General features: G+C 58.5%; 2 protein-coding genes across 7 annotated transcripts; both read right to left on the bottom strand.

Annotated features, from left to right (window-relative positions):
• Window positions 1–1906: 1906 nt before the first annotated feature.
• RIN1 (Ras and Rab interactor 1) lies at window positions 1907–14760 on the bottom strand. Of its 6 annotated transcripts, none has more exons than XM_030569148.1 (11): window positions 14174–14760; window positions 12185–12247; window positions 11820–12003; window positions 11193–11307; window positions 10919–10991; window positions 10315–10406; window positions 9063–9866; window positions 8337–8642; window positions 7541–7672; window positions 6588–6739; window positions 5228–6237 (listed from the first exon to the last, which is right to left on the bottom strand). In XM_030569148.1, the coding sequence occupies exons 2-11, from the start codon at window positions 12208–12210 to the stop codon at window positions 5983–5985; spliced, it is 2139 nt and encodes a 712-aa protein (XP_030425008.1). In that variant the 5' UTR covers window positions 12211–12247; window positions 14174–14760; the 3' UTR covers window positions 5228–5982. The 6 variants fall into 6 exon arrangements, 5 of the variants coding, with proteins under 5 accessions (XP_030425009.1, XP_030425008.1, XP_030425007.1 ...); XM_030569147.1 differs by having other exon boundaries at window positions 13465–14760; XR_004001215.1 differs by lacking the exons at window positions 5228–6237; window positions 12185–12247; window positions 14174–14760 and adding exons at window positions 1907–2479; window positions 4892–5087 and having other exon boundaries at window positions 11820–12151.
• A 103-nt stretch (window positions 14761–14863) lies between these two features.
• On the bottom strand, window positions 14864–24264 carry BRMS1 (BRMS1 transcriptional repressor and anoikis regulator). Its single transcript, XM_030569150.1, has 11 exons — window positions 24164–24264; window positions 22493–22638; window positions 20420–20510; window positions 20043–20170; window positions 19153–19232; window positions 18626–18722; window positions 17936–18028; window positions 17471–17535; window positions 16664–16703; window positions 16120–16252; window positions 14864–15399 (listed from the first exon to the last, which is right to left on the bottom strand). The coding sequence occupies exons 2-11, from the start codon at window positions 22629–22631 to the stop codon at window positions 15282–15284; spliced, it is 984 nt and encodes a 327-aa protein (XP_030425010.1). The 5' UTR covers window positions 22632–22638; window positions 24164–24264; the 3' UTR covers window positions 14864–15281.
• Window positions 24265–24752: the final 488 nt, after the last annotated feature.

Here is a 24752-nt window from a genome sequence, read left to right on the forward strand (position 1 = left end):
GAGTTACAATCTCACTGATTCAGGATACGGGTGGAGTGATGTTGCCCCCTGCAGGCGTGATCGCAGCACTACACCTGGACTCTATTCAATTGGTTCAATGATGAATTTAACATTTCAATTAATGTCTTTTGGGTGCCGGTTCCCACCGGCTGCCTCAGGAGGGCAGGGAATGAGATATGGGCCTTTTCCTTCGGGGGAGCACCAGCTCCAGTCCAGCCCCAGGGAAGGGGACTGGGTGACTGGCTCAGGGGCACAGACCACGACCATGTCTTTCTGACACCAAACTACTCCAGGACTCCTTCAGGCCCTGCTCTTCACACAGTGGATCTCCTCAGTAGAACAATGTTGGGAGTGGGGGCACACACAGAGGCTGATTTTGTAGTGATACAGTTATCCCAGGACAGCCCCTCAGGTGGATCCTGTTATCCCAGGATAAAGGTGCTTTAACCCCACTTATCTTATTCTCTTGTGTACAGCTATTCTGTATCCTGGTACAGCTGCACCCTCAGCAGGGGCAGGAAGTATCCTAGTGCTGAAATGAGACCGGGAGTGCTCCAGCCGGCCACGTGTGTGCGCTGACTGGCTTCTACGCTGCCGTACCTACCCCCAGGACCTTAGGGAAGCCATAGAAAGGTTCCTTCCTTGGACAGCAGCTGTGGGCTTTTGAGAAGTGCTGCCCCAGGTGTATTCCACTACAGGTGCCCCTGTGCCACAGTCCTCCCAGAACAGATATTTTTGCCAGCAGCACCCCTCTGGTCCACACCTGCACCCCAACTACCCCATGCCCCGTTTCGAGGCCACAGGAGGTGGAGTGGACCAGTGCCTTCACCACCTGGGCTCCCAGAGCAGACAGCAGCCTCCACAGCAGAGGGGAAGGGGGGCAGGATGTGGAACAGACACAGGGCCAACACATTGCAAAGAATCCCTGCTACTGCAGATAACTGCCCTATCTTCTCAAGTGTTTGTCCCAATGCATGCTACATTCCAGGGACCTCCCAAGCAGGGCTCTGAGCCCTGCCTGCCACTGACAGGAGAATCACCTGCCCAATCTGCAGTACCTGGGAAGGGTATGGCTAGAGCCCCATGTGGTGGCTCAGCTCCGGGAAAGCTCCTCAGGTGGCCCACAAAGGACACCTTGAGCCCTTGTCAAATGAGCTCTAACCGTGCTTGGAGGATCTTGTGTGGCAGCCTCAAAACACATCAGCTGCAGCTCAGACCCCATTCCCCCAGTCAACGAGACAGACTGGCTCAGGGAAGCCCTCATGGTTTTTTGTCTGGAGGGAAAAGGCTAAAGGTCTCCAAACCCATGACGTGTGTAACTTGGCCTCACCCGTTTGCGTGACATTTCAGATATCACACAGCATTACAAGACTCACCACCACAGAACAGCCCCTCACAGCGAGGCCCTGCATGGCAGCACACTCTGCCTCAGTTTCCCCACAACAACCTTCAGCCTACTCCAGCCATACGGATGACAGGCTGCAGTGACGTGACCTTCCAGCTAACTCATTAAGAGACATCCATCCTGTTCTGGGACTCAACATCCAAAACAACCCCCCAACCCCCAATAAGCCTTTGCCCCAGTTCCCAGCTGGACCTACTCCTTCCTTCTCAAGGGATCTGTCCTCTTTCCTCTAATTCACATACACTTCTGCCCACCTGCTGTGCTCAGCTTCCAGGCCAGCCATGCTTCCCATCTGCCCCCATAGCCCCTCCTGGGGTCCTCCCCAAGCAGCCACACCCAGACACCTTGCCACCGCCGCCTCATTACGCTCCACTCTGCTCTGCTGGGCTTCCTTCCTCTTAAGTCCCACACACAGCAGGCTGCAGCTAACTGAACAGGGCTGACTGGCCCAAAGCCTCCTGGGCCTTAAAGGGGCAGGTCCTCATGTGACACTTGGGTAAATGGATGGCGTGAGTTGTATTGATGGCATTCAGACACAATTCTGGGTATGAACTTAGGGTGTGGCCTGAGCCAGTCCTTGTCTGGGAACAAAACTGTATAAGGAGGGTCAGCTGTAAAAGCCCGTAGTTCCCCCACCATTCCTGCTGGCATTATCGCTTCAGGACAGGGGGCTTTCCTGGGTAAGTGAAGAAAAGAGCATGGTTCAAAGAGTGACTTAATCAGACCTGTTCACACTGCACTGAGGTCCCAGACTGGGGCAGGTTCCACTCCAGGTGGAAATACTCTCAGGGAAATGGGGAGTTGGTATGGTGGGAGAATACCAACAAAATGTCTACATGGCGGTGGGGGGGCACTGATTGCTGCCCAGAGCACCTTGAGAGAGCAGCATCAGAGACCCAAGTTCTTCAGCAGTCGTACAGAGTGCAGACTGTCAGGTACCTGAGACTGCCCGGGTACAAGCTTGAGCTGGTCCCACCAAGCCACAGATCCTTTCCACTCGGAGCTGCCCACTTTCCTCGTGGAATCAGCCTGTGGAACTCATTGTCGAGGATGTTGTGAAGGCCAAAAAGATATCTAGGTTCAAAAAGAAATAGGTACGTTCATGGAGGATAGATCTATCAGTGGCTATTAGCCAAGAAGGTCAGGAACACAGCCTCATCACATGGGTGTCTCTAACCTTCTGTTTGCCAGAAGCTGGATTAGGTGACAGAGGATGGATCACTTGATAATTGCCCTGTTCTTTTAATTCCTACAGACACATCCGGCACTGGTCCCTATCAGAGACAGGCTACTGGGCGAGGTGGACCATTGGTCTGCCCCAATGTGGCCCATTCTTATGCAGTCCTTTCTACTGCTGAGCAAGAAAGTTTGTGTCCCTGATTGCGCACTGCCTATTCTTTCTAGTCCTGACACTCAGCCAAGAACCAAGTGGTCAGGTGGAGAGAGGACAGCTTGGGGGAACGAGCCCTTCTCTTGTTCTGTGAGAGGAGCCCTGGCAGCAGAAGGAATGGGATGGGACAACAAGTGGACAAACCAAGAGGATCTAGGAACCACTACTGCCTTTGCCGTGTGGGTGCCAGTAGGAGAACTATTATGTTGTCCTGTTTGCTGTGTCCTAGTACTATGGGAAGCTACGGGGTGGGTGGATTGACATCTGTTGAGGCCAAGGGGATGGAAAAGAGAGGAGCTCCCTCCCCCTGCTTGTTTACAGCGTGGTCATATTGTCTGTGGTGATGGGAACGGACTGGTTGGAATGACCGGTCTGGAGAACATGGCCGCCTTGTGCCCTGATCTGAGTTCCAGCAGAGCAACTCTTCTTGCCCTGAACTACGTGGTGGTGGGCTCCTCAGCTGAGCACAGATGCCTCCAGAAATATAGTTCCTGTCGGAAGGGCTGGGGCAAAGGAGACTCCTACCCAAACTGCAGCCGGATGCTTCCCCAGCTGGGAGAGGAGGGAACCCTGGGTGGGAGTGTTCCCATCCAGTCTGGGCTGCGGGCTCTCCCCAGCTGAGCTTGCATGCAGTGTAGATGCAGTTTGGCAGGTGGCGTCACAAAAGCGCAAGAGGCTGCGTGGCCCAGAAAGTCCCATCATTGTGGAGCGAAGATGATGGACGTATCTGTCGTGGGCCAAGTCCGTGCCAGCAGCCCTAGAATCCACCTAGCATGGCTTGGCGGGGGCTGAGGCCTTCGGCCAGCCTTCCGGCAGCATCCCTGCCTTGTGCCAGGCCCCGCAGTAGCTCATGAGAGACTCCTCAGCCCGGCAATAGAAGTGTTCAGATATGGCCTAGAGGGAAAGGATCTGACTCCAAATATTTCCTTATCCCGAGCAGGAGGGCGGGGGCCTGGCCTACCCCTTAGAGAGCTCAGCACCCAAGGACGTGTCCCCTAGATGGGCCCCAGGGATCTCAACTGGGCCACTGTGGGGCACTGTGTGGATTAGAAGGACCCCAGGGACGGAGTAACAGGGGGTATGGGGAGCATGAAAGTCCCTGTCCGGGGAGCGCTGGGATACCCGAGAGAACCGCTCTGAACTCATGTCTGGGGCTGGGCTCTAGGACAGCGGAGTGATGACTCAGGGCCCTTCGGCTAGGAGTCAGCCGATGACTCATGACTTGTCTGTCTCCAAAGGGGGGGCAGTGCTCAGGCCAGGGGGACCTGGCCCCACAGCTTGTGCCAGCTCCGTGCAGTCAGTGGGGCCCATCCCTCCAGTCTGGCTGCCTCCCCCAACCCCACACTCCTCCTCATCCCCCGGAGCCCTACTTCCCCCCAAAAGCCTCACATTCTGCCAGACTCCAGGCCCCCCACTCAGTGCAGGCAGCTGCTGCCTGTGATGTGCTAAGCAGCAGCAGCAGGGGACACCAGTGTCCCCCGTGCCTGCCCCGCCAGATGGACCTAATTTTCCTTCCACTGGGTTCTGCCCCGGGTACTACGCCCGTCCCTGAGGCTGTGGCATTGCTGCAAGGCCCTCGCCCGACAGCGGGGAGCTGGGCGCAGAGCCTCGGTGTCCAGCCAAAGACAGAGCTGGGCATGGCGCCTTGGGGGAAAACCGCAGTGAAACCCTCCAGGGCGCCCGCTTCACAGCTTGTGTTGGCCGAGCTCATCGTCCCGACCAGGGCTCCTGGCATTCCTCTTTCTCCTGTCCCCAGCTGCCGGGGTGCCACCCTCCATCCCCCTCTTGTTCACAGGTTCCCTGCTCCTCCCCCAAGCTCCTCATTGCCAAGGGCTGTCTGCTCTCCCTCCCCCATACCAGGGGCCCCCATTCCCCCTCCCACCATGGGCTCTGTCAGCCCCCTTCCCCCATACCAGGAGCCCCCATTATCCCCTCCACCAAGGGGTCTGGCTGTCTGCCTTCCCCTCACACCAGAGCCCCCTTACTTCCACCCATGCCAGAGGCACTTCTGTCCCTGCTCCTCTCCCATCATTTTAATTTCTTCTCTGTCTGTCCAGGAGCTCAGCCACACAGGGTGTCAATGTCTCAAATTCCACCTGGAGGCTGGGCAGAGCTGAGAAGCTGTGGGGTGTTGTGCTGGAAGGTGTTAATCGTTGTCAGCAGCAGAGGGGCTTGAAGCTGTGGCTTTGCTATTGGATGCCAAGGTTCCAGGGGCCTCCCATTTTCCCCTTTTGGTTTCTCTGATTTTCATCAACATCCATCAGCTCTGGCCCATTGCTGCCTAGAACGTTCCTGGAAACATTGGAATTGATTGTACACAGTGTTCAACAGTTATCTTGTTACAGATAGAGACAGCTAAACAGATTGCATGTTGTTCGGCCAATAAAGCAGACCCTACGATAATACGAACAGGAGAGTTTTGTGTTCCAGAGCATTGTATTTATCAAAAACATATATTTAGAGTTTCAGAAAATAAATTAAAAAAAACCAAACAGACTCGAGTTAAAAACAAAGAATGCCACTCTTCGAACAAAGTAATTTTTTTTTACAAATAGTAAATAAAGTAGGTCCTACAATAATATTGATACAAGAGCATTTTGTTACAGAACTCCTTTTCTTGTAATATATGAACTTCGTAAATTTGAGGCCTCAGACAAACAGACATGTCGCTTTTGGGAGAATAAAAAATGAAATAATTTTTCCACAAAGAAATATTTAATTAAGTAGGCCCTACAAAAATAGCATCAGCAGAAGAGGTTTTTGTGCCAGCAAATCCCCCTGGTGTATGTACATTGATCCTCTGTGTCACTAGAGAAAGAATTTCTCTCTCTTGCTCTCTCTTTTGCAATTTAACTGACTTTTATTCAAATCAGGAGTGATTGTCACAAGCTGATACTCCCTGCCCCACCTCCAGAGAGTGAGGAAAAGGCTCCCCCAGAATCCCTTCCCCCTGAGAGTAGAATAGGGAGGGGCTACTTGGGACAGACATCCCTTCCACGCTGCTGCAGGTCTTATTCACCCTGTTTTACAGAAGGGGAAACTGAGGCACCAAAGAGGGACGTGGTCATAAAGCTAGTCGCAGCAAAGCTTGGATTAGAACCCAGGAGACCTCACTCCCTGCCCCACTGCTCTAACCTATTAGACCCCACTCCCCTCCTAGAGCTGGGACAGAACCAGGCATCCCAGGTCAGAGGGGCTCGTCCAGGTCGATAGCCCCTTTGCGGAGCAGCCTGTGTGTGGGTCCCGGCCCGGGTCCCATCTCCCTGGGGTGGCAGTGCTGTGCTGGCTGCTCCTGGGGCTGGTGATGTCCCTCAGGGTGCAGAGGGAGACTGTTGTCTGTGGGGTGCCCCCACAGCTGCTCCGCCATCCCCTGGGCTCCCAGCGCAGGTGTGGTGGAGTGGTACTCACTGCAGGGGGCCTGGGTTTTCTCAGGCTGTGGGTCCTGGAAGGCAGAGCAAGTCAGGGACTGAGTGGGCATGTGGGGGGGAGGAGGGAGGAGGGACTAAGAGTTGCAGGAATCAATTGGGATGGGGGCAGAGACTGAGTGGGCACTGAGGCAGATGGGGATGACATGGGGGATAGGGACTGAGCAGGTGCAAGGGGTGATGGGGGGAACTGTGCAGGCAGCGGGGAGGGGTGACCAAGGGGGTAGGGATGGAGCGGAGAGTAGACAGGGGAGAGTTGGGGAGGGGGCAGGGACTGGGTGGGTAGCAGGGAGGGGAGGGGGCAGGGACTGGGTGGGCAGCAGGGAGTCCCCGTCAATGACTCCCCCCAGAGCACCTCCCCACATACCTGGCACGGGCTGCCAGGGGGCTGCCCCGACGGGCTCTGGTGCCGCCAGCTCAGGGCTTTCTGGACATCGGGGCGCAGCTCCCTCGGCTCCTCTTCATGGAAATGCCCCAACAGTGCCAGGCTGGCCTGGAGAGTGGTCAGGTAATAGCCCCCTGGGGGAAGATGGGGCGGAGATTGTCAGGCCAGAAGGGCCCATGGGGATTCTCTAGGCTGCCCCCCGCTCTGCACAGGGCTGCCCTGAATTGATTCCTGGAGGAACTAGCGCAGTCCTCAGAAAAACAGCCCACCCTGCTTTAGACACTGCCAGCAAGGGAGAATCCAGCCCTTGGGAGGCTCTGCCCCTGGTGAATTCCCCTCACTTACAAATGTTCACCCTATTGCTGGTCTGAATTTGTCCAGCTTCAGCTTCCAGCCCTTGGTGCTTGCTAGGCCTTTGGCTGCTAGACCGAAGAGCCGTCTGCTCTCTTGTTTCTGTTCCCCACGTAGGTACTTAGACTGGGATCACTCAGAGCCTTTTCTCTGCTAAACTGAACAGATTGAACTACTGGGGTCTCTCACTCTGAGGCACGTTCTCTGAGCCTCTAGTCATGCTCGCGGCTCTTCTCTGAGCCCGCCAATTTATCAGCGTCCCTCTTGCATTGTGGGCACCAGGACTGGACGCAGGATTCCAGCAGCGGCCGCACCAGCGCCACACATGGAGGTAACAGAACCTCCCTTCTCCTAGTCGAGATTCCCGTTTACACACCCCAGGATCACATTAGCCCTTCTGGCCACAATCCCGCACTGGGAGCTCACGTTGAGATGATTAGGTGGGTTCCCCCTGAGACGTAAACGGACTCAGGGATTTTCCTCTCTAGGGGGCACCATCTCTGATCTGGCCCCAAGGTGAGGGGACTGGCTGGCTCAGGGGGACAAGGAAAAGGGGTAGTGGGCGGCCTAGGGGTCTCCCTTACCTTCTCCCAGGAGCTGGCTGGGCTCCATCAGCTCCATCACGTACTCAGCCTCCATGAGCAGCTGGGGCAAGTCGCACTGAGCCAGGATGAAGCTCAGAAACGGCAAGAACTCGTCCGCCCCATAGCTCCCATCTGGGGGGAAGAGGGGACGAGTGGGTGCTAGTAGGGATGTAGCAGGAACATAGGGGGGATTGGGGGGGGGTCCTGGCAGTAGGGGAGGCAGGCGGCATTGGGAGCACGAGCTGAGGGAGGGGGGATCCCAGCAGCAGGGGGGTGGGGGCAGCATGGAGAGCACAGGCTGGGCAGGGATGGGGGAGGGATCCCAGAAGCCTGGGAGGCATGGGGTGGGGTGCACAGGCAGGGGGATTGGGGAGGGAGGGGTGGGGGGGCACCAGGATGGCTATGTGAGGTGGGGGAGGGGCACAGAGGTCGGTTCTGGGGGTGGACAGGTATGGAGATGGGGGGAGGATCAGGATGTTGTGGGAATGAGTAGGTTGGAAATGAGGGAGGGAGACCAGGCTGGATGATATGGGGATGGTGCTGGGGAACAAGGGGCCATATTAGGGTTGCCCGAACTTGGTGACAGATCTATGGCTGCAGAGATGCCCTCCTAGGCCTGGGTGCTGGGCAAGGAAGAGCAGGGGGTTGGGGGAGGGCAGGGGGGCCATGCAGGCTAGGCTGGTCGGGAAGGCTGTGTGGGGGCTCCCCATGGCTCTGCATACACTTTTGCAGCCCTGCAGGAGCAGCATCACATGGGCGAGGGAGGGGAGGGAGGAAGGGATGAAGGGATCCATACCCGGGGCTGCCCCCATGGCTCGGTAGACACCCTTGCAGGCCTGCAGCAGCAGTGTCACCTGGGTGCTGGGCGAATAGGCACGCAGAAGCTGCAGCAGTTTGCGCCGTGCCCTCTGGGTGTCATGGGGGCTAGGCAGGGTCGCCCGTGCTGGGAAGGCACCAGGGCCCTGCTCCCGCACCAGCCGCAGGTTCTCCCGGAGCTGGCCCAGGGACCCATCTGCCACGCGTAGTCTGCGCAGACGGGTCGCCAGCACTGGTTTGAGGGGCTTCAGCACACAACGATGTAGGGCCCGTTCCAGCACAGCGTCTGTGGGGTAGGAGTGAGTTACGTGGGCTAGGGACAGAGCCAGGAGTCCTGGCTCCCAGCCCCACTGCTCTAACCCACTAGGCTCCACTCCCCTCCCTGAGCTGGGAATAGAACCCAGGTGTCCTGGTTCCTCCCCTGCCCCCAGCTCTAACCCACTAGATTGCGTTCCACTTCCTGAGCTGGGAATAGAACCCAGGCATCCTGGCTCACCCTCGCCCCAACCCCCTAGACTCCACCCTTTTCTTATAACCCAGGAGTCTGGCTCCCAGCCACCCCTGCTCTAACCACTACACCCCACTCGCCTCCCAGAGCCAGGGACAGAACCCAGCCCCACAGCTGTAACCCAGTAGACCTCATATCCATACCAGAGCTGGGAATAGAACCCAGACATCCTGGATCCCTCTCCCCAGCCCCACTCACCCAGCCTGTGATCAGGCAGCAGCGTGGGGCTCGGCAGCTCCAGGGCTGGGCTCTGCAGCAGCTGAGTCTTGGTGTGGGTCAGGAAGGTCCGGATGGGGCTCAGCAGCTCGTGGCTGGACTGCCACTCCCCCCCGCCACCCCTCACTAAGGTCAGGAAATCCTGGACGCTGGCTCCCAGCCTGGTGCTCCGGTCCCGCGCCAGCCCCTCCACGGCCCGTGCCAGCTGTTTCTCAGGGGCCAGCACTGCCAGGACGGCATCGCTCATGGAGCGCAAAGGGGTACGGGGGCGGCGCTGGGCAGGAGGTGAGGGGGCCCGTGGACCCCCACCCCCCTCGCTCTCTGAGCCACTGGGGGACCCGCTGTCCAGCTCCTGCAGAGATGGGAGGCTGATCCCAGCTGGCTTGGGATTAAGGGGCTCCCCAGCCCTCTGGGGCACCCGATACCCCGACACGCTGAGCAGTGAGTTCTGGCCCGGCTCTTGGCGCGGGGTGGGGGGCATCCCTGTCTGGCTGGAAGGGATGGGGGGCGGTGGCTTGGGGGGTGGTGAGAGAGGGCTGGAGGTCTCAGTGGACACCCGCACTTTAATGCTGCGCTTGAAGTCATCCCGCCGCAAGCCCCCATCCCTGCTCTGGAACAGGGGGTTCAGGAAGCCCAGAGCCCCATTGCCCAGGCCACAGTCCAGCTCCCTTGGGCTCCGCGTGGGGATCGCACCCAGCTGGCCAGCTGCAGGGGCAGCATCCCCACAGAGTGGGGGCTCAGGCGCCTCCGGGGGGTCCTTGGCATTGAGAGAAGAGCTCCAGAACTCTGCGGGGGGTGGAGGAAACAAGGGGTCAGCACTGAGGAGAGGACATGGGGCCTTTCCCCTCTAGGGGGCACTGGCTCTGATCCAGCCCCAACATGGGGACCTGGCTGGCTTGGAGCGGGGATATGAGCCTTTCCCCTCTAGGGAGTGCCGGCTCCAATCTGGCCCCAGGCCGGGGGGAGGGGAACCAGGGAAGGAAAGGAGGGGAGGGATTTCCCAGCTACCTGGGAGGTTCAGGAAGGAGGTGCAGGGTGATGGGGAAGGGGAGTGGCTGTAGGGATGGGGGCAATGGGGTGGAAATGGGGCACAGAGGACGGGCAGGGAGGGACCCGGGGGACTGAAGCGAGAGGAAGGATCAGGGAAAGGAGTGTAGGGGCCACTGTGATATGTGTGTGGAGGGGGGCTGAGGGAGGGGTCCAGGGGGAAGGGCTGTGGGGGGGTGTCACTCACCGAGCCCCAGGTGGGAAATGGCCTCCAGTTCCTTGTGCGACAAGGCCTGCTGGATGGCTTGGGGCAGGCGTAGGGCGAGCGGGAGAACCTCCCTAGGGGGACAGTGCATCAGACTCTGACAGCAGTCCCAGGGCTCCCTCCTCCCTCAGGGACATTCCCCCAATTCCCTTCTGTCCCACCCCTACCCCCAAGGGCACTCCCCCAATTCCCTTCTGTCCCGCCCCCATCCCCAGAGGCACTCCCCCAATTCCCTTATGCCCCTCCCCCTTGGGCACTCCCCCCAATTCCCTTCTGTCCTGCCCCCCAGGGGCACTCCTCCAATTCCCTTCTGACCCCCCTCCCCCAGGAGCACTCCCCCCAATTCCCTTCTGCCCCTCACCCTCCCCCAAGAGCACTCCCCCAATCGTCTTCTGTCCTTTGCCCTCTCCCCCAATTCCCTTCTGTCCCACCCTCTCCCCCAGGGCTGCCCCAACGCCCTCTGTCCTATAACCCCTCCGCTGTCCCCCACTGCCCTAGACACTTCAGGATCTCAGTCTACTGGGAGCAAGGGAGAGCTGGAGCTTGGGGGCTCAGATTTTGGGGTGCCGCCTGTCCTCCCACTCACCGGCTCAGGCAGTAGAAGGCCACCAGGTGCAGCAGGTCTGGGAAGCTCCAAGATGAGCCCTCTAGAGAGATGCCTGCAAAGAGAAGGACCCTCAGACCCTGCGGTGCTAGGAGGCGCTGTCCCCTGGCAGTTAGTACTTGCCTACTGGCCAAGTGCAGCGCTAGGGGGCACCATGCTGCAGGGAGCTGGGGGGCTCAGTAGGGCCCCAGACGCAGGGCTGTGTGTAGGCGTGGCGCTCCCTGGGGGCCACAGGGCAGTGCAGATGCGTTCCTACCTGCTGCTCTCTCCTGCAGGCAGTAGCTAGCCACGAAGGCCGGGGCCAAGTCATCTAGGAGCCGCAAGCAGAGCACTCGGCATCGGCGTGTGTTTGATTGGCGCACCAGGAATGTCTGGGGCAAGAATGGGGCACCCATCACCAGGGGCTACGCAAGGGCTGGGGACTTGGAACATTTCCCGATATTCACCCCCTTCCCTGCTCAGCCCCATGGACCCATCCAGTGAAGGATTCCCCCCCCCTACATCCGCCCCATGGACCCATCTAGCATGGGGTTCTCCCCATTAGACCCATGGACCTATCTAGCATGGGTTCCCCTCCCATTAGACCCAGGGACCCAATAAGCCTGGGTTCCCCCCATTAGACCCATTTAGCATGGGTTCCCCCCCATCTGCCCCATGGACCCATCTAGCATGGGTTCCCCCCATTAGACCCATAGACCCATCCAGCCTAGGTTTTGTCCCCCATCCCTAGTCAGAACAATGGATCCATCCAGCCCAGTATCATTCCCCTCCCCAGATGAGCCGCAGGGGCTCATCCTGCATGATACCCACCCCCCATCAGCCCAATGGACCCATCTCTCCCAGTATCCAGCCCAGCAGGGCAGAGGCACCCCTGAGCCCTCACCCCTGGGGGCTCACGCTGCAGGATGTGCAGGGCGGTGGCAGAGTTGAGGCTCAGCTGCAGCCAGACAGACTGGGTGAGGAGCAGACGATCCAGGAGGCTGACGTTGTTCAGAGACCCCCGTGCTGGCCTGGGCTGGGGGAAGGCATGTGGGTCTGGGACATCGTACACAGGGCCACACCCCAGACTGAGGAGGGAGACAGAGCTGTGAGGAGGGTAGGGAGCCCCTAGCACTAAGGGCCAGAGCATGGAACCCAGGAGTCCGGGTTCCCAGCCCCACCTGTTTTAACCCACTACCTCCCCCCCGGGACAGATCTCAGGAGTCCTGGCTCCCCCCACCTCCGTGTCCCCAGGCCCCTCTGCCATACCCGTCCGGTTGGTCCGGGGGCTCCATCTCGGCTGGGTGACCAGGTTGGGGAGACGGGCTCCCTCTGCCAGAAACAGGAGCTGCTGTTAACCCTTAGCGGACCCTCCCCCGTTTCCCCGGTACCAACTTCTCTGGGCCCCCCAGGGGCGGCTGAGTGCGGGGTAGCCCGGCCCAGCCTGACGCCAGCCCTGAAACGCTACCAGGAAGCTGCAGGAGGAGCAGGAAAGGGCACGACTCAGACCCACGTGGCCCTTGCTGGGAATATGCTTCTCCCCAGGGCAAGGAGCCCTGGCGAGGCGCTGAGATGCAGCCGGCTCTGGGGTGGTGCGCGGGGGCTGTTTGTACCGGGAGGGGATTGCTACACAGGGCGGGCTGCGGCAGCGGCTACACAGTGCCCCGGCTCCGCGGGACAGGGGAGCGGTTTGTGCCGGGGCCAGGAATGCGCGCGGCGGCTCTGACTCACCGTCACACCCAGCCCTGGCACAGGGCTGGGTCGGGCTGAGCCAGCCCCAGGCAGGGACAGACGGGCTCCCCCCCGCCGCGGCGCAGTCACGTTTCCAAGGCAAAGCTCTCGGGGCTGGCACAGCCCATGCGGGGGCGCAGATCTAATCAGCCAGCAGCCCAGCCCCCGGGCAGGGGGAACTGAGGGGAACAGACACCAGCCTCCGAGCTTGCCCATTTTGTACAGGGGTAAACTGAGGCACGGAGAAGGGTGCTGCTCAAGCGAGATGCGGATAGATCCCAGGAGGAGTGGTTCTCAGCCCCTCTGCTGTACCCCACTAGACCCCAATCCCTGAGCTAAGAATAGAACCCAGGCGTCCTAGCTCCTAGCCCCCTGCTCTCACTCACTAGACCCCTCTCTTCCCAGAGCCAGGCTAGAACCCAGGAGGCCTGGCACCCAGCACCCTGCTCTAAGCACTAGAGACCCTATTCCTCTTCCAGATGGGAGAGAAAGGTCAATCTCAGAGCTGCAGGCCAGGTGTGTAAAATCACAGGGAAATGGAGGGGGGGAATTAGCAAGAAATGGAAAATCCAGCAGAACCAAGCCAGATCCCAGCTCCCCTCCCCGATCTCAGCTCCCTCCCAGATCCCACCCTCCATCTCAGCCCCCCTACTCCCAGACCCTGAGCTATAAATAGCTGCTGGGCTGCTCCCTCCCTCCCAGGAGTGAAGTTTTGATGTGAACGGAGCTGACATCGCGGCTCGGCCTGGGGGAGTCCCCAGTGCCCCCCTCCGACTCCCTCAGTGCCCCATCCCAATGCCCCCACCACAAGCCCTTACCTGGCAGTGCCCCCTTCCCACTACCCCTTCGCTGCCTGCAGCATCGTTATTAATTCATTATTCCCTTCACTCTCACGTTGCACTCAGATGCATTGGGCTCTGAGCATGTCTGGGCCGCCAGCCAAACCTGGCAGCTGCCTGGCCACCCCCAGACACCAAGGGTCCTGGGCACCATCCCCCAGGGACTTGGTTTATCCTGGGTTGTATATCTGTCCCCAGCGCCCACCCAAGAGCCTGCCCAGATGCCCTATCCCCTCACCCTGACATCAGGGAGGCTTCCAATACAGGGAGGAAAACTGAGGCACAAACAGGGAAGGAGACTCTGCCACTGTCAGACAGCCAACTGGGAAGAGAACCTAGGGGTCCTGGCTTCCAGCCAGAACCCTCCTCCACAAGCCAATGGACCCCACAATCCTTCCAAAACTGAGGATAGAACCCAGGAGTCCTGGATCCCAGACCCCAATCAGCTGGGCATGCAGAGAAGAGAGCTGAGCCATGGGGAGGGTAGTGGGGTGTTGCAATCCAGATCAGTTCTCTGCACAACTCTGGGGTGGCAGGCTAAAGCCCTGATGTGGGGAGGGGCTAGTACAGACCCCCAGTGGGCAGTTGGCAGGAGGGTTTGAAAGTCCACTACGGGCAGAACCAAGGAGATTGAGGTGGGATTCCCAGGTTTGTGATAGATCCGCCCGTGTGACCCAGTCCCACTCACCCTAAGGCCCTTGTAGTCTCTCCAGAGCCTGTGAAGCTGGGGTGCAGCTCTGGCTGGGCTCATGCAGAAGGGAAGGGAAGGGAAGGGATCCCCCGTTCATCTTCCCCCTTGCTCTGCTGAGGAGAGGTGGAGGGGTGCAGGCAGCTGCGCTTCTTGGTGTGCTGGGAGAGGCGTTGGAGAATGGGCATGGCCCAGACATGAGGCCCCCAGGCTGTCAGCCACATGAGCAGATCCCAGCAGTATGGTCTGGCCAGGGCCTGGGGGTGGGTGGGGGTGGGCTGTCTTTCCCGAGGGGAAGGAAGGCTGGAGAAGGGGCAACAGTGCAGGCTGGGAGAGTTGTGGGGGAGGGGGTGTCACAAAGGTGCTGCCACTTGAGGGAAAGAAGCCAGGGTGTGTGTCCCAGAATCAGAGCTGGTTGGAGTAAGGGGGTGCCCTGATGCTGCAGTGACCCCCCCCGCCCCAAGGGGTTGTGGCCAGCTGTTCTGGCGGGGCTCAGAGACAAGGGACGGCACACACAGCTTGGAGGAGGCTTAGAGCTGGGAACCCTCTGTGCCCCAGCAAGGGGACCCCCCTCTCACCCCCCATCCACATCCCACCCTTGAGCCGGAACGAAGCTGGCGTTCCCTAGAAGAGAAAAGCCCCATGTCTCACTCCCCATTCCCCAGCATACACTGAAATGAATCAAAGGGCCAAGATTTTGTATGTTTCACTTGGTTTTTGATGTGAACGCTTCCAGGGGGCTGGCCAAGGCCCAGGGCTTTTCCTGCTGAAGCCCCAGGAACCAGCACCCCTATTTCCCTGGGGGGCACAATGGCCCCAGGCACCGGGGTTTACGTGCCAGCCCCCCAAGATTGCTACAAACACCAGAGTCCTAGCGAGGGAAGCGAGCAGTGAAGCCTCGTGCTGGCCTGTCTGCAGGGATCTGAGGCGGAAGCGCTGGCCATGGGAACACCCCGCAGGGCAGGGCCCCAGCGTCCTCTCCATCTGAGTCCTAGTGCAAGGGGAGAGCAAGTCCAGCCACTCGGTGTGCCGGGGAGAGTCCGTGGGCCGTTGGTTTCCAGGAGGAGGCCTGTGCCAAGCCGCAGGGCTGAGCCACGAGAGGGCCCGCTCAGGCCTTGCGCACCGAGTACTTGCCCTTCTGCAGCTGCGAGACGTAGATTTTGGTCTTGGTGCCATCCTCCCGGCGCAGCCAGACCTCCCCAGTGCTGACAGCCGTGATCACTGCCCTGCGGGGGAAAGCAGGGGGCACAGTCAGTCCCCCTGCCCTGCCCTGGGACTGGATTGGAGCCAGCACTCCCTACGGGGAAAGGCCCTGTATCCCATACCCTGCCCCCTGAGCCAGCCAGACCCTCTGCCCTGGGGCTGGATTGGAACCAGCACCACCCTAGAGAAAATGGCCCCCTATCACATTCCCTGCCCCTGAGCCAGCCAATCCCCCGCCTTGGGGCTGGATTGGAGCCAGCACCCTTTGTAGAGAGAACAGCCCCCTAATCCCACTTCATGCCCCCTGAGCCAGCCCCCTCCATAGAGAGAACGGCCCCCTATCCCATTCCCTGCCCCCTGAGCCAGCCCCCCGCCATAGAGAGAACAGCCCCCTATCCCATTCCCTGCCCCCCTGAGCCAGCCAGTTTCCTGCCTTGGGGCTGGATCGGAGCCAGCACCCCCCATAGAGAGAACAGCCTGCTATTCCATTCCCTGCCCCGAGCCAGCACCCCCATAGAGAGAATGGCCCCCTATGCCATCCCTTGCCCCCCGAGCCAGCCAGTCCCCCGCCTTGGGGCTGGATCGGAGCCAGCACCCCCCATAGAGAGAACAACCCGCTATCCCATTCCCTGCCCCCGAGCCAGCCAGTCCCCCACCTTGGGGCTGGATCAGAGCTAGTGCCTCCTCGAGGGAAAAGGCCCCGTGCCCCATTCCCTCCAGCCAGCCAGTCCCTGGCCACTCACTGCGCGGGCGCCTCGTCCCCGACCTCCAGGATGACGCTCTGCCCTTTGCTGTAGATCTCACCCTCGTAATGCAGCCGCCCGTCCTCGCAGCGGGCTGAGAACTGGGCCCCCGGCTTCTCCACCTTCACCAGCACTGGATGGAAGGAGGTGGTCAATGCTAGGGGGCAGGCACAGCCCCACATACCGGGGAGTGGGACCTGCCCTGAGGATGGGCCCTGCTGGCAGCTGCAGGGCCACGTTAGCTCATGTCCTGGCTGAGGCAGTGGGGGAGACCAGAGGTGGCAAGGGGGATCTGTGCAAGGTGGTGGTGAGCAGCAAGATGGCAGGCAAGGAGACATGAAGGGGCAGGAGGGGACAGACTGGGATTCAGGGGGGCCCAGGTCAGAGCCAGCACCCAGGTCAGAGCCAGCACCCCTAGATGAAAAGACCCTGCACCCCACTTCCTGAACACCTGAGCTAGCCACTTCCCTGCCCTGGGGCCAGACTGGAGCTGGTGCCCCTAGAGAGGAAATGCCCCATATCTTATCCCTTCCCCAGCTCTTACCATCTGATTTTCTCTTCTGGGGCGACACGGCTGCTTTAGCCTGTAGGGAGAGACGACAATTAAAGGGGCTTACACAGGGAGTGCGCTCCACCCCCGCTGCTGCTCACAGAGCTATGCAGACCCCACCCATGCTGGTCCCCCAGGAAGGATGGCAGCATTAGCCTGTGAGACAGATGGGGAAACTGAGGCACAGGGTAAGGGACTCACTCAGCATCAGTGAACAGAACCAGAGAGTCCTGACTCCCAGCCCCGACTTTCCACCCAGAGCTGGGGATAGAACCAAAGAGTCTTGGTTCCCAGCCCCACCCTCCCCATCACTCTAGCCCACTAGACCCCCCCACTCTGCTCCCAGAGCCACAGACAGATCCCAGGAGTCCTGGCACCCAGCTCCTGGCCCAGCTATGTAAATGGTGACTTTTTAAAGGGCATATTAAGAATATATATGAAAATAATCTCATTTCCATATGTTTGATCCCAAACGGCAGAGCTAGGAAGGGGGATTATTATTGTGCAGAACAACTAAAAGTGTGTAGGAAGAGTGGTTATTAAGGGACCTACGCAGCCTGTGGGGCAGCCAGGGGACATGTGTTTGTGGGAGGGGCTTAAGGGACCCAAGCATTGTGTGGGGTGGCCAGGGGTATGTGAGGGAGTGGGGGTTATTAAGGGACTCAGAGGTCCTGCAGTGTCGCTGAGGGATGGGCGGAGGGGGATGGGGTTTCAGGGACTCAGGCATTGCGGGGGTGGCCAGTGGTGTGCGAGGGAATGGGGGTTATTAAGGGACCCAGGTGTCCTGTGGGTCAGCCTCACCTTTTTGATGGCCGTCCAGTCTTCCAGGATGTCGATGTCCCGCAGCATGTAGACGATGTAGGGGCGTGAGGGGCACGTTAAGGGCATGTAGCCATACGCAACCATGGTGATCGTTTAGCCCCATTCCCTCCCACACCAACTTGGGGAGGGGGCAGCATCAGGATGGGCGGCGGGAACAGTAGCAGCCAGCCAGGCAGGAGCCAACAGCACTCCCTGCCACAGGGCACCGCAGAGAGGGGAGCCCCGGGCCAGACATCCCAGCCCTTCCTTTCCCCAATATCACTACTGGGACTGGAAGGGTCGGGGCCAGGGCTGATGAGATGTCTGGCGGGATGGGTCTGTTCTGGGGGAGGAGATACCAGCATGGCCAGTGGGGGGATACCAGCAGAGTGTGTATGGGGGGGGAACCCAGCATGGTCCCTGCCCCATGCCCCGCAGAGGGAGGCGATACCAGCGTAAGGATATCAGACACAAGTGGCGCTTTCTTCCTCTTGGCGGGCCGGAAGGGATCCCACTTCTTGAGGCTGTTCTTGGGGCGCAGCTTGTCGTCCCACCACTCTAACCCAGGAGGAGAGGACAAGGGTCAGAGAGGACAGTCCCTCCCACCGGGCTGGGGGAGGGGCCTGCTTGGCAACAGCCTGCTCTCTCCCCCCCCCACACCACAGGGATGCCTCTGGGGGGCAAAGGGGACTCAGTCCTCTCTCTCCACTGGGGCTGCCAGTGCAGGGGACGTTAGTGCCCTCTGGGGACAGGGATGAGGGGAGTGGTTTGTGCCAGGAGTGAGGGGGCAGTGATCCTGGGGACTGGGCTGAGACCCAGCAAACTCACCTCACACATGGAACAAAGGAACAGCTAGAAAGCGAGAACACTAGGATACTGGGCAGGATGGACCCGTTGGTCTGATCTATGGGCTGCAGGGACCTTGGACAGGGCTGCCTTTGTAATGGGGATGCAGGGGTGTGTGACACTGAGGACTGGGGGGAGGGACCCTATGGGGGGCAGCAGCAGTGTGGCAGGGGACATCAAGCTGGGGATGATTGTGGGGGCACACTGAAGTGAAAGCAGGTTAGAGGCACCCTGGATGGCCAGGAGGCAGAGAGATGTGGAGAACGGCAGTCGGGGGAGGAGTTAGGGGAGGCCCCAGGGCTCACTGACCTGAGGTGATGTCGATGCTCTGCCGATCATCCTCCAGGCGCTGGATTCGCTCCAGCAGCTCGCTCTGCATGTTGTCGTAGAGCAGCAGCTTCTCACTCTGTGTGGACAGGACGGAGTTGGGGGTTGCAGCCAGGATGGGCCCACCCCCTTGGCACAGAGAACACTAGGGAGGCCCTGGAGGCGCAGCCAGACCCGATGTCATCCCCAGGTTGTGGGCTCCCACCTGGCTCATTTGGTCCCACCTGGCTCCCCCGCAGTAGCTGGTGTCACCCACAGGTGCTCCCTGGGAATGCTGGGGGTGCAGAAGTCAGCCACAGGGCTCAGACAGAATGCGGCATCTGGAGCTGGGACATGGATGGAGGGTCTGTGGCAGCAGGGCAGTCCATGGGGCACCTCAGGGGCAAGATCAGGGGGCTCTGGCAGGGAGCCCCGTGGGCTGGGGAGGGGTAGATGGGGGCCTGCAGGGGACCACAGCAATGGGATTGGGGGGGCTGGTAGGAGTAGAGGGGGTTCATGGGGGCCCTTACCTCCAGGTGCTGGCGTGCTCCCTGCAGCTCACACTCGTGTTTGTTCCTGACCACCTCCAGGCACAGCCCCTTGTAGATGCCTGCAAGAGGGGGGACCCATAGACTCATAGACTCTAGGACTAGAAGGGACCTCGAGAGGTCATCGAGTCCAGTCCCCTGCCCTCATGGCAGGACTAATGACCCCTGGCAGGACCAATGACCCATGGGGGACCAGTGACCCCTGCCCACCCACCAGCCCCTCTGCCTCCATGCCCAGCCACAGCCCTGCAAGATGCCCACCTTGGCTAACTTCAAGTCTCCAGGTCCAAGTCCCTGCCCTCCTACCACCACCAGTCTGGGTCCCGCCAGCCTCATGCCATCACTCCCACGACCCAGTGAAATTCCTGCCCTCTGGGCCCACCCCTTCCTCCCACAGGTGGGCCTTGCCCCCACCTGCCTGAATCTCTACCCCTGAGCCCCCTCCCAGGGCCTGCCTGCCAGCACCCTCTTTTGAATTCCCACCCCACCCCACAGGCCTGAGTCCCCCACATGCTTCTCCTGAACCCCCTCTCCCCTGCTTCCCCCCCCCACAGGCTCCCCCACCTGCCATCCATCCTCCCCTCTCCTGAGCCCTTCCCTCCCCCAACCTTTGGGCACACTGGATCTGGGCCCTGTCACTTCCGCTCCAAGCCCAACTGCCCCCAGCTCCTGAGCCTTCAACCCTTGCTGCTCCCTTAGAGCTGGTCACTGCCCTCTGAGGCCTGCCTGGACGAGGAAGCCCAGGGGACACAGCCACCCTCCCCCCATGCCCTGGTACTGAGCCCTGGCACCCCAACTCCTTAGCGGTGCAACCAGTCCCCTGTGGGGCAGCAGGGAATACAGTGAACAGATGGGCAGGGCCAGGAGCTCACCAGCCACCTCGATGCGGATCTTCATGTTGTTCTGCAGGACAGCCAGGGGGTCGAGGTACTCAGCCGCCCGCCCCGACGCCACGTCCTCCAGCTTGGCCTTCACCTGGTTCAGCCGCTCCTTGAATAGCCTGAAGGGTGCACCAGCAGAGACTGAGCACAGCTCTGTCCACTCCACCCAGTCCTGCCCATCATGGTCCTGCTCTGCCCACCCCACCCCGCACAGCATAGGCCTGTCCAGCACCATCCAGCCCACCATGGCAGCCAGAACTGAGGCAGCCATCTCTGGAGTGGGGTGCAGGGGCAGTTTATTCCAGGATCCCTCATCTGGCACTGAGATACAGGCACGTCAAGGGTGGGGAAGCCAACAAGAGACTCACTTTTCCTTGAGCTCAGAGAACTGCTTCTCCAGGTCACACATCTCATCCAGGCACTCGCTGCGGCGCCGCTCACAGTCCTCCTCGTCCATCTCTGTAGGGCACAGCACATGTACCTTCCAGCCCATGCTCACCCATGGGCATAGTGCCACACACAGACCACCCACGGAACTGAAGCACACAGAGTCAGGACACTCACCCACAGGGCCGTCCTTAGGATTTATGGGGCCCTAGGCAGTATTATTAAACTGGTGCCCCTATGCCGGATGGCAGCCCAAGCTCAGAGCCTGGTGGGGGAGGAGGAGGAGGGACTTGACAGCAAAGGATAATGAGATGCCCAGCCTGCCTCATGGTGGCGGAGAGTCACAGTTCCCCGCAGAGACTTCCATGCCCTCTCCCTCATGCAGAATGGACATGAAGAAAGTACCTAATTAAAAGCATTAAAATTTGGGAATAAAAAATGTCAGTCACAGGTTTTTTGATATGCCCTGAAGTTTGTCAGAAATTTATTTGCAAAATCTTCATAGTAAGGGTGAGTCAGCTGTCCTGCTGAATACAACATTACATATAATGGAATACATGATGCAGCTCTTCTCTGTTTTACATTTTCTTATTCAGTATTTCTAAGCTGAATTTATATTTTAAATGTACTCAAATCTTAAGCCAGCATTCCAGATTACTACATATTTAACTCACTGAAATAAAGACATTCTTTTAAATTAATCAGAGAGGTTTAGTGTGTTCATAACAATGTTCATTGCTTTTAGAAAAAGGGAACAGTAATTTACTTTGTGTGATGTCCATAACAAGAGACATGGTTATGAAATTTCATCAACTTTAAAAAATATGTTTCCAAAGATTTTAGGTATAACAAGGATTTTGTCTTTCTAAGGTACTGATTTTGCTGGAGGGTTCTTTTAAAACTAGTTCGTCGGATAGTCAGAAGTAAAGAAAGGGAAACTCTTTGTCCAGCTATCTGGAAGGGAAGGACTGTTGTCCCTTTAAGGGCTCTCTTCAGTGGGGAGTGGGGGGAGAGGTGGTGAAGGGATGGACAGAAAGGACAGGAAGACTTGGAAGCACTTTTTTTTTTAACTATAGTAATTAAAATGTGTATTTTAGATAAGGGAGGTCTTTTGAAGGATTTATTTAAAAAACTGTATGTCTGAAGATCCACGCATTTAAGGCTAAAGATGATTGTGCATCTAAAACTCTATGCAAGCATTTTTTAGAAATGTGATTTTATAATCTTCACCAGCTCACTAATGAAATATTTTAAAGCAAATTTTAAACTAAGGTCCTGTAGACTGACATGTTCTGTGTAAATATTACATTAATGCACAACTGTTTTTGTCAGTAAAGTCAGAAACTGACAGTATTACGATTTATTTGGGCATAAGCTTTCGTGGACATCTGATGAAATGGGTTCTAGTCCACAAAAGCTTATGCCCAAATAATTTGTTAGACTTTGAGGTGACACAAGGACTCGTCCTTGTTTTTGCTGATACAGAATAACAGGACTACCACTCTGAAACCTGTCAGTATATACCTTGGGGTTGGCAAATGCCTGTTAAATGGCTTATTACCCCTTGAATGTCTCTTTAACAGTTTCAATGTTGTGCTAATAGGTCTGGCAGGCTGGAGGTTTTTTCACTTTTAACTACTAGATTCCCTCCCAGGGAAGACTCACCAGGCTAGAGCAGCCATCTGTGGGAGCCTGCAGGAAGGGTCAGAACAGGGATAGGAAAACAAGAGGGTGGACACTAAGACCCAGTGGTGCCCCAAATTTTCAGGTGCCCTATGCAGCTGCCTATGCCTAAGGACGGCCCTGCTCACCCAGGGGCACACACACAGCTTGGGGTAAATAGAACCCAGGAGCCCTGGTTCATAGGCCCATCCCCCTATAGCCCACTAGACCCCACTCTCCTTCCAGAGCTGGGAACAGAACCCAGGAGTCTGGGGAGAGGACACCAACTTGGCTGGGCCATGGCTCTTACCCAGGAAGCAGGGCCACCCCCAAGTACCGCTCTGTGATGAAGTGCCAAGCCCCACCCCATATCCCCTTCCACACCCCAGTACCTGAGCTTTCTTCCTCTGATTCAGAGGGGCTGGCACTATGCTCCTCCTCGCTCTCCTCCTCTTCGCCATTCAGCTCAGGTGCCGAGTCCCCATCCCCCTCCATCTCCTCCGCCTCCTTCGGCGCCGGGTGCACCGGCATGGGCACTCTGGGTAATCAATGGCAGGGATTACTGCCAGGTGATCTGGGAGGGTCCTACTTCACTGCACCTCCCACTGCCCTCCTCCATCACATGCAGAGCAGGGGGGCCTGGACAGGGACAGCTGCCCCCCAACCCATGGGACCCCCTGTGTGCCCAGAGCATAGATCTGGACGGGCAGCTCCAACCTCCAAGTCCTACCAATATGTAGCCCTCAGCCTCAAGGCCACCTCAACTAGTGGACCCCAGTCTCCATAGCCCACTGAGCCCCCAAGGCTTCCTATTGGCCAAGGAAGTAGCTGTCTTCTCCAAAGGGAATAACAATGAGACCCAACAACTGGTTCCACCTGTGGGTCCTGAATACATATCACATGGGGCTAGATCAGAGCCAATGCCTCCTAGAGGAGACAGGCCCTGTGTCTTATTCCCCCTCCCCCGCCCACATCCTCAACCAGTCAGTCCTCCTGCCATGGGGCCAGACCAGAGCCAATGACTCTTTGTTCTCACTGCATTGTGATGTGCAGCCACCTTGGAGGGAGTCCCGCAAAGCTGCCCAGTCACTCTGTCAGGGAGCGAGGTGCTATCAGCTGGTAGCTGCTATTGCAGTGGTGTTGTGACATGTGATATGACTGCAGAGATGGGTGCTAGCCTCATTGGAGCCAGCACGGTGACCCCCGTGTTCCACTGCCGTGAGCCTGGAGCTCCCTCCTCGCCAACACAGCAGGGATCTGACTTCCAACAGCAGGTCCCAGTCCAGGCCCATGGGGCACTGAAGCTAGCAGGCTGGGAATACAGGCAGAGACAGTAACAGAACCCAGGAGTCCTGGCTCCCAGCCCTCTGCTCGCTCTGTAACAGTGGTCTGACCCAGCTCCCTGCTGGCTTTATTGGTGCACGTGCAATGCTGGGAGATGCTCTCTTCCCCCCACCCCTTGATGGGGATGGGATATCTCATCTTCTGCTCACTTGAGAGCACTGAGGAACATACCAATGCTATAACTTCCCCCTCCAGTTGACATAGTCTGCTCTATTCCCGTTTTGGGGAAGGTACCACTGAACCCCTCACACAGCAGGAGAGCACAAATCACCCCTCCCCCCACGAGATGTCTTGGTCTCTCCCAGTTCCTTTAAGTTTGCTTTGGAAGGTGCCATTCAGGTTCCCATGATGGGGGACAGCAGGACATAGGGCACCCCTTCCCAGCCTACAATGGTCTGCACCCCAGTTCGTTTCAAACGGGGAATGGATCACTGAGTACCCACAATACGGGGCCGCAACTCTCCCCTTTGAGTTGCAATGGTCTGGGTCGGCCGCCACAAGTTCTCCCCCTGGGGTTGCAATGGGCCGGCCTGCTCTCCCTTGATCTCAATGGGGATGGAACCAACAAGCTCCAGAAGCAGGGGAGGCAGCGAATCCCCCCCTTGGGCTGCACTGCTGTAGCCCAGCTTCCATTGATCTCAGCTGGGAATACACCACCCGGCACCCCATGGAGGGAGGCTGGGACGAATCCTTCTCCCGCTGCTCTGAGCCCCACGTACCTCGGGGAGCCCAGGCCGGCGGCCTCCCTCCCGTAAGTGCTTCGCTTCTCCGTACCCGGAAACTCCACAACTACTGGCCCCGCCCCATCCTCTGACAGCCAATCAGGGAGACCAGTTAACCAGAGCGCCGTTGCCTCTATGGTTCCCTGCTGCCCACTGCGCTGGGCCTTATGGGCTAATGGAGGATGGGGCATGTTCCCATGGCAACAGGAGGCACACAGCCTAACGTGAGGTGAGCGATATTCACCCAAAGTTGGGCTAAGGGGAATCCCCTGAACTGGTGTTGCCATGGCACCTAGTCTTGTGGTTGCTATGGCACCTGCTTGTGACACATCACCATGGCACCCAGTTGGGTTGTTGCCATGGTACCACGGGACCTGCTGACTCCTGGACAGTGTCATCAGAAGCTGGTGCAGCACCATTGCTGCATTGCCAGAGCACCAGTCGTGGCACTGCCATAACATTTGGCACCCAGTCCCAGTGCAGCCTTAGCACAGTACCTCTGGCCCTTTGCCATGGTGCCCAACTGCAATGCTGTCATGGCATCCATGGGACTGCCCCCATCACTCAAGTATCTGGAGAGAAGCCA

Source organism: Gopherus evgoodei, chromosome 7 (genome assembly GCF_007399415.2).
Source record: "Gopherus evgoodei ecotype Sinaloan lineage chromosome 7, rGopEvg1_v1.p, whole genome shotgun sequence".
NCBI classification, from domain to species: domain Eukaryota; kingdom Metazoa; phylum Chordata; order Testudines; family Testudinidae; genus Gopherus; species Gopherus evgoodei.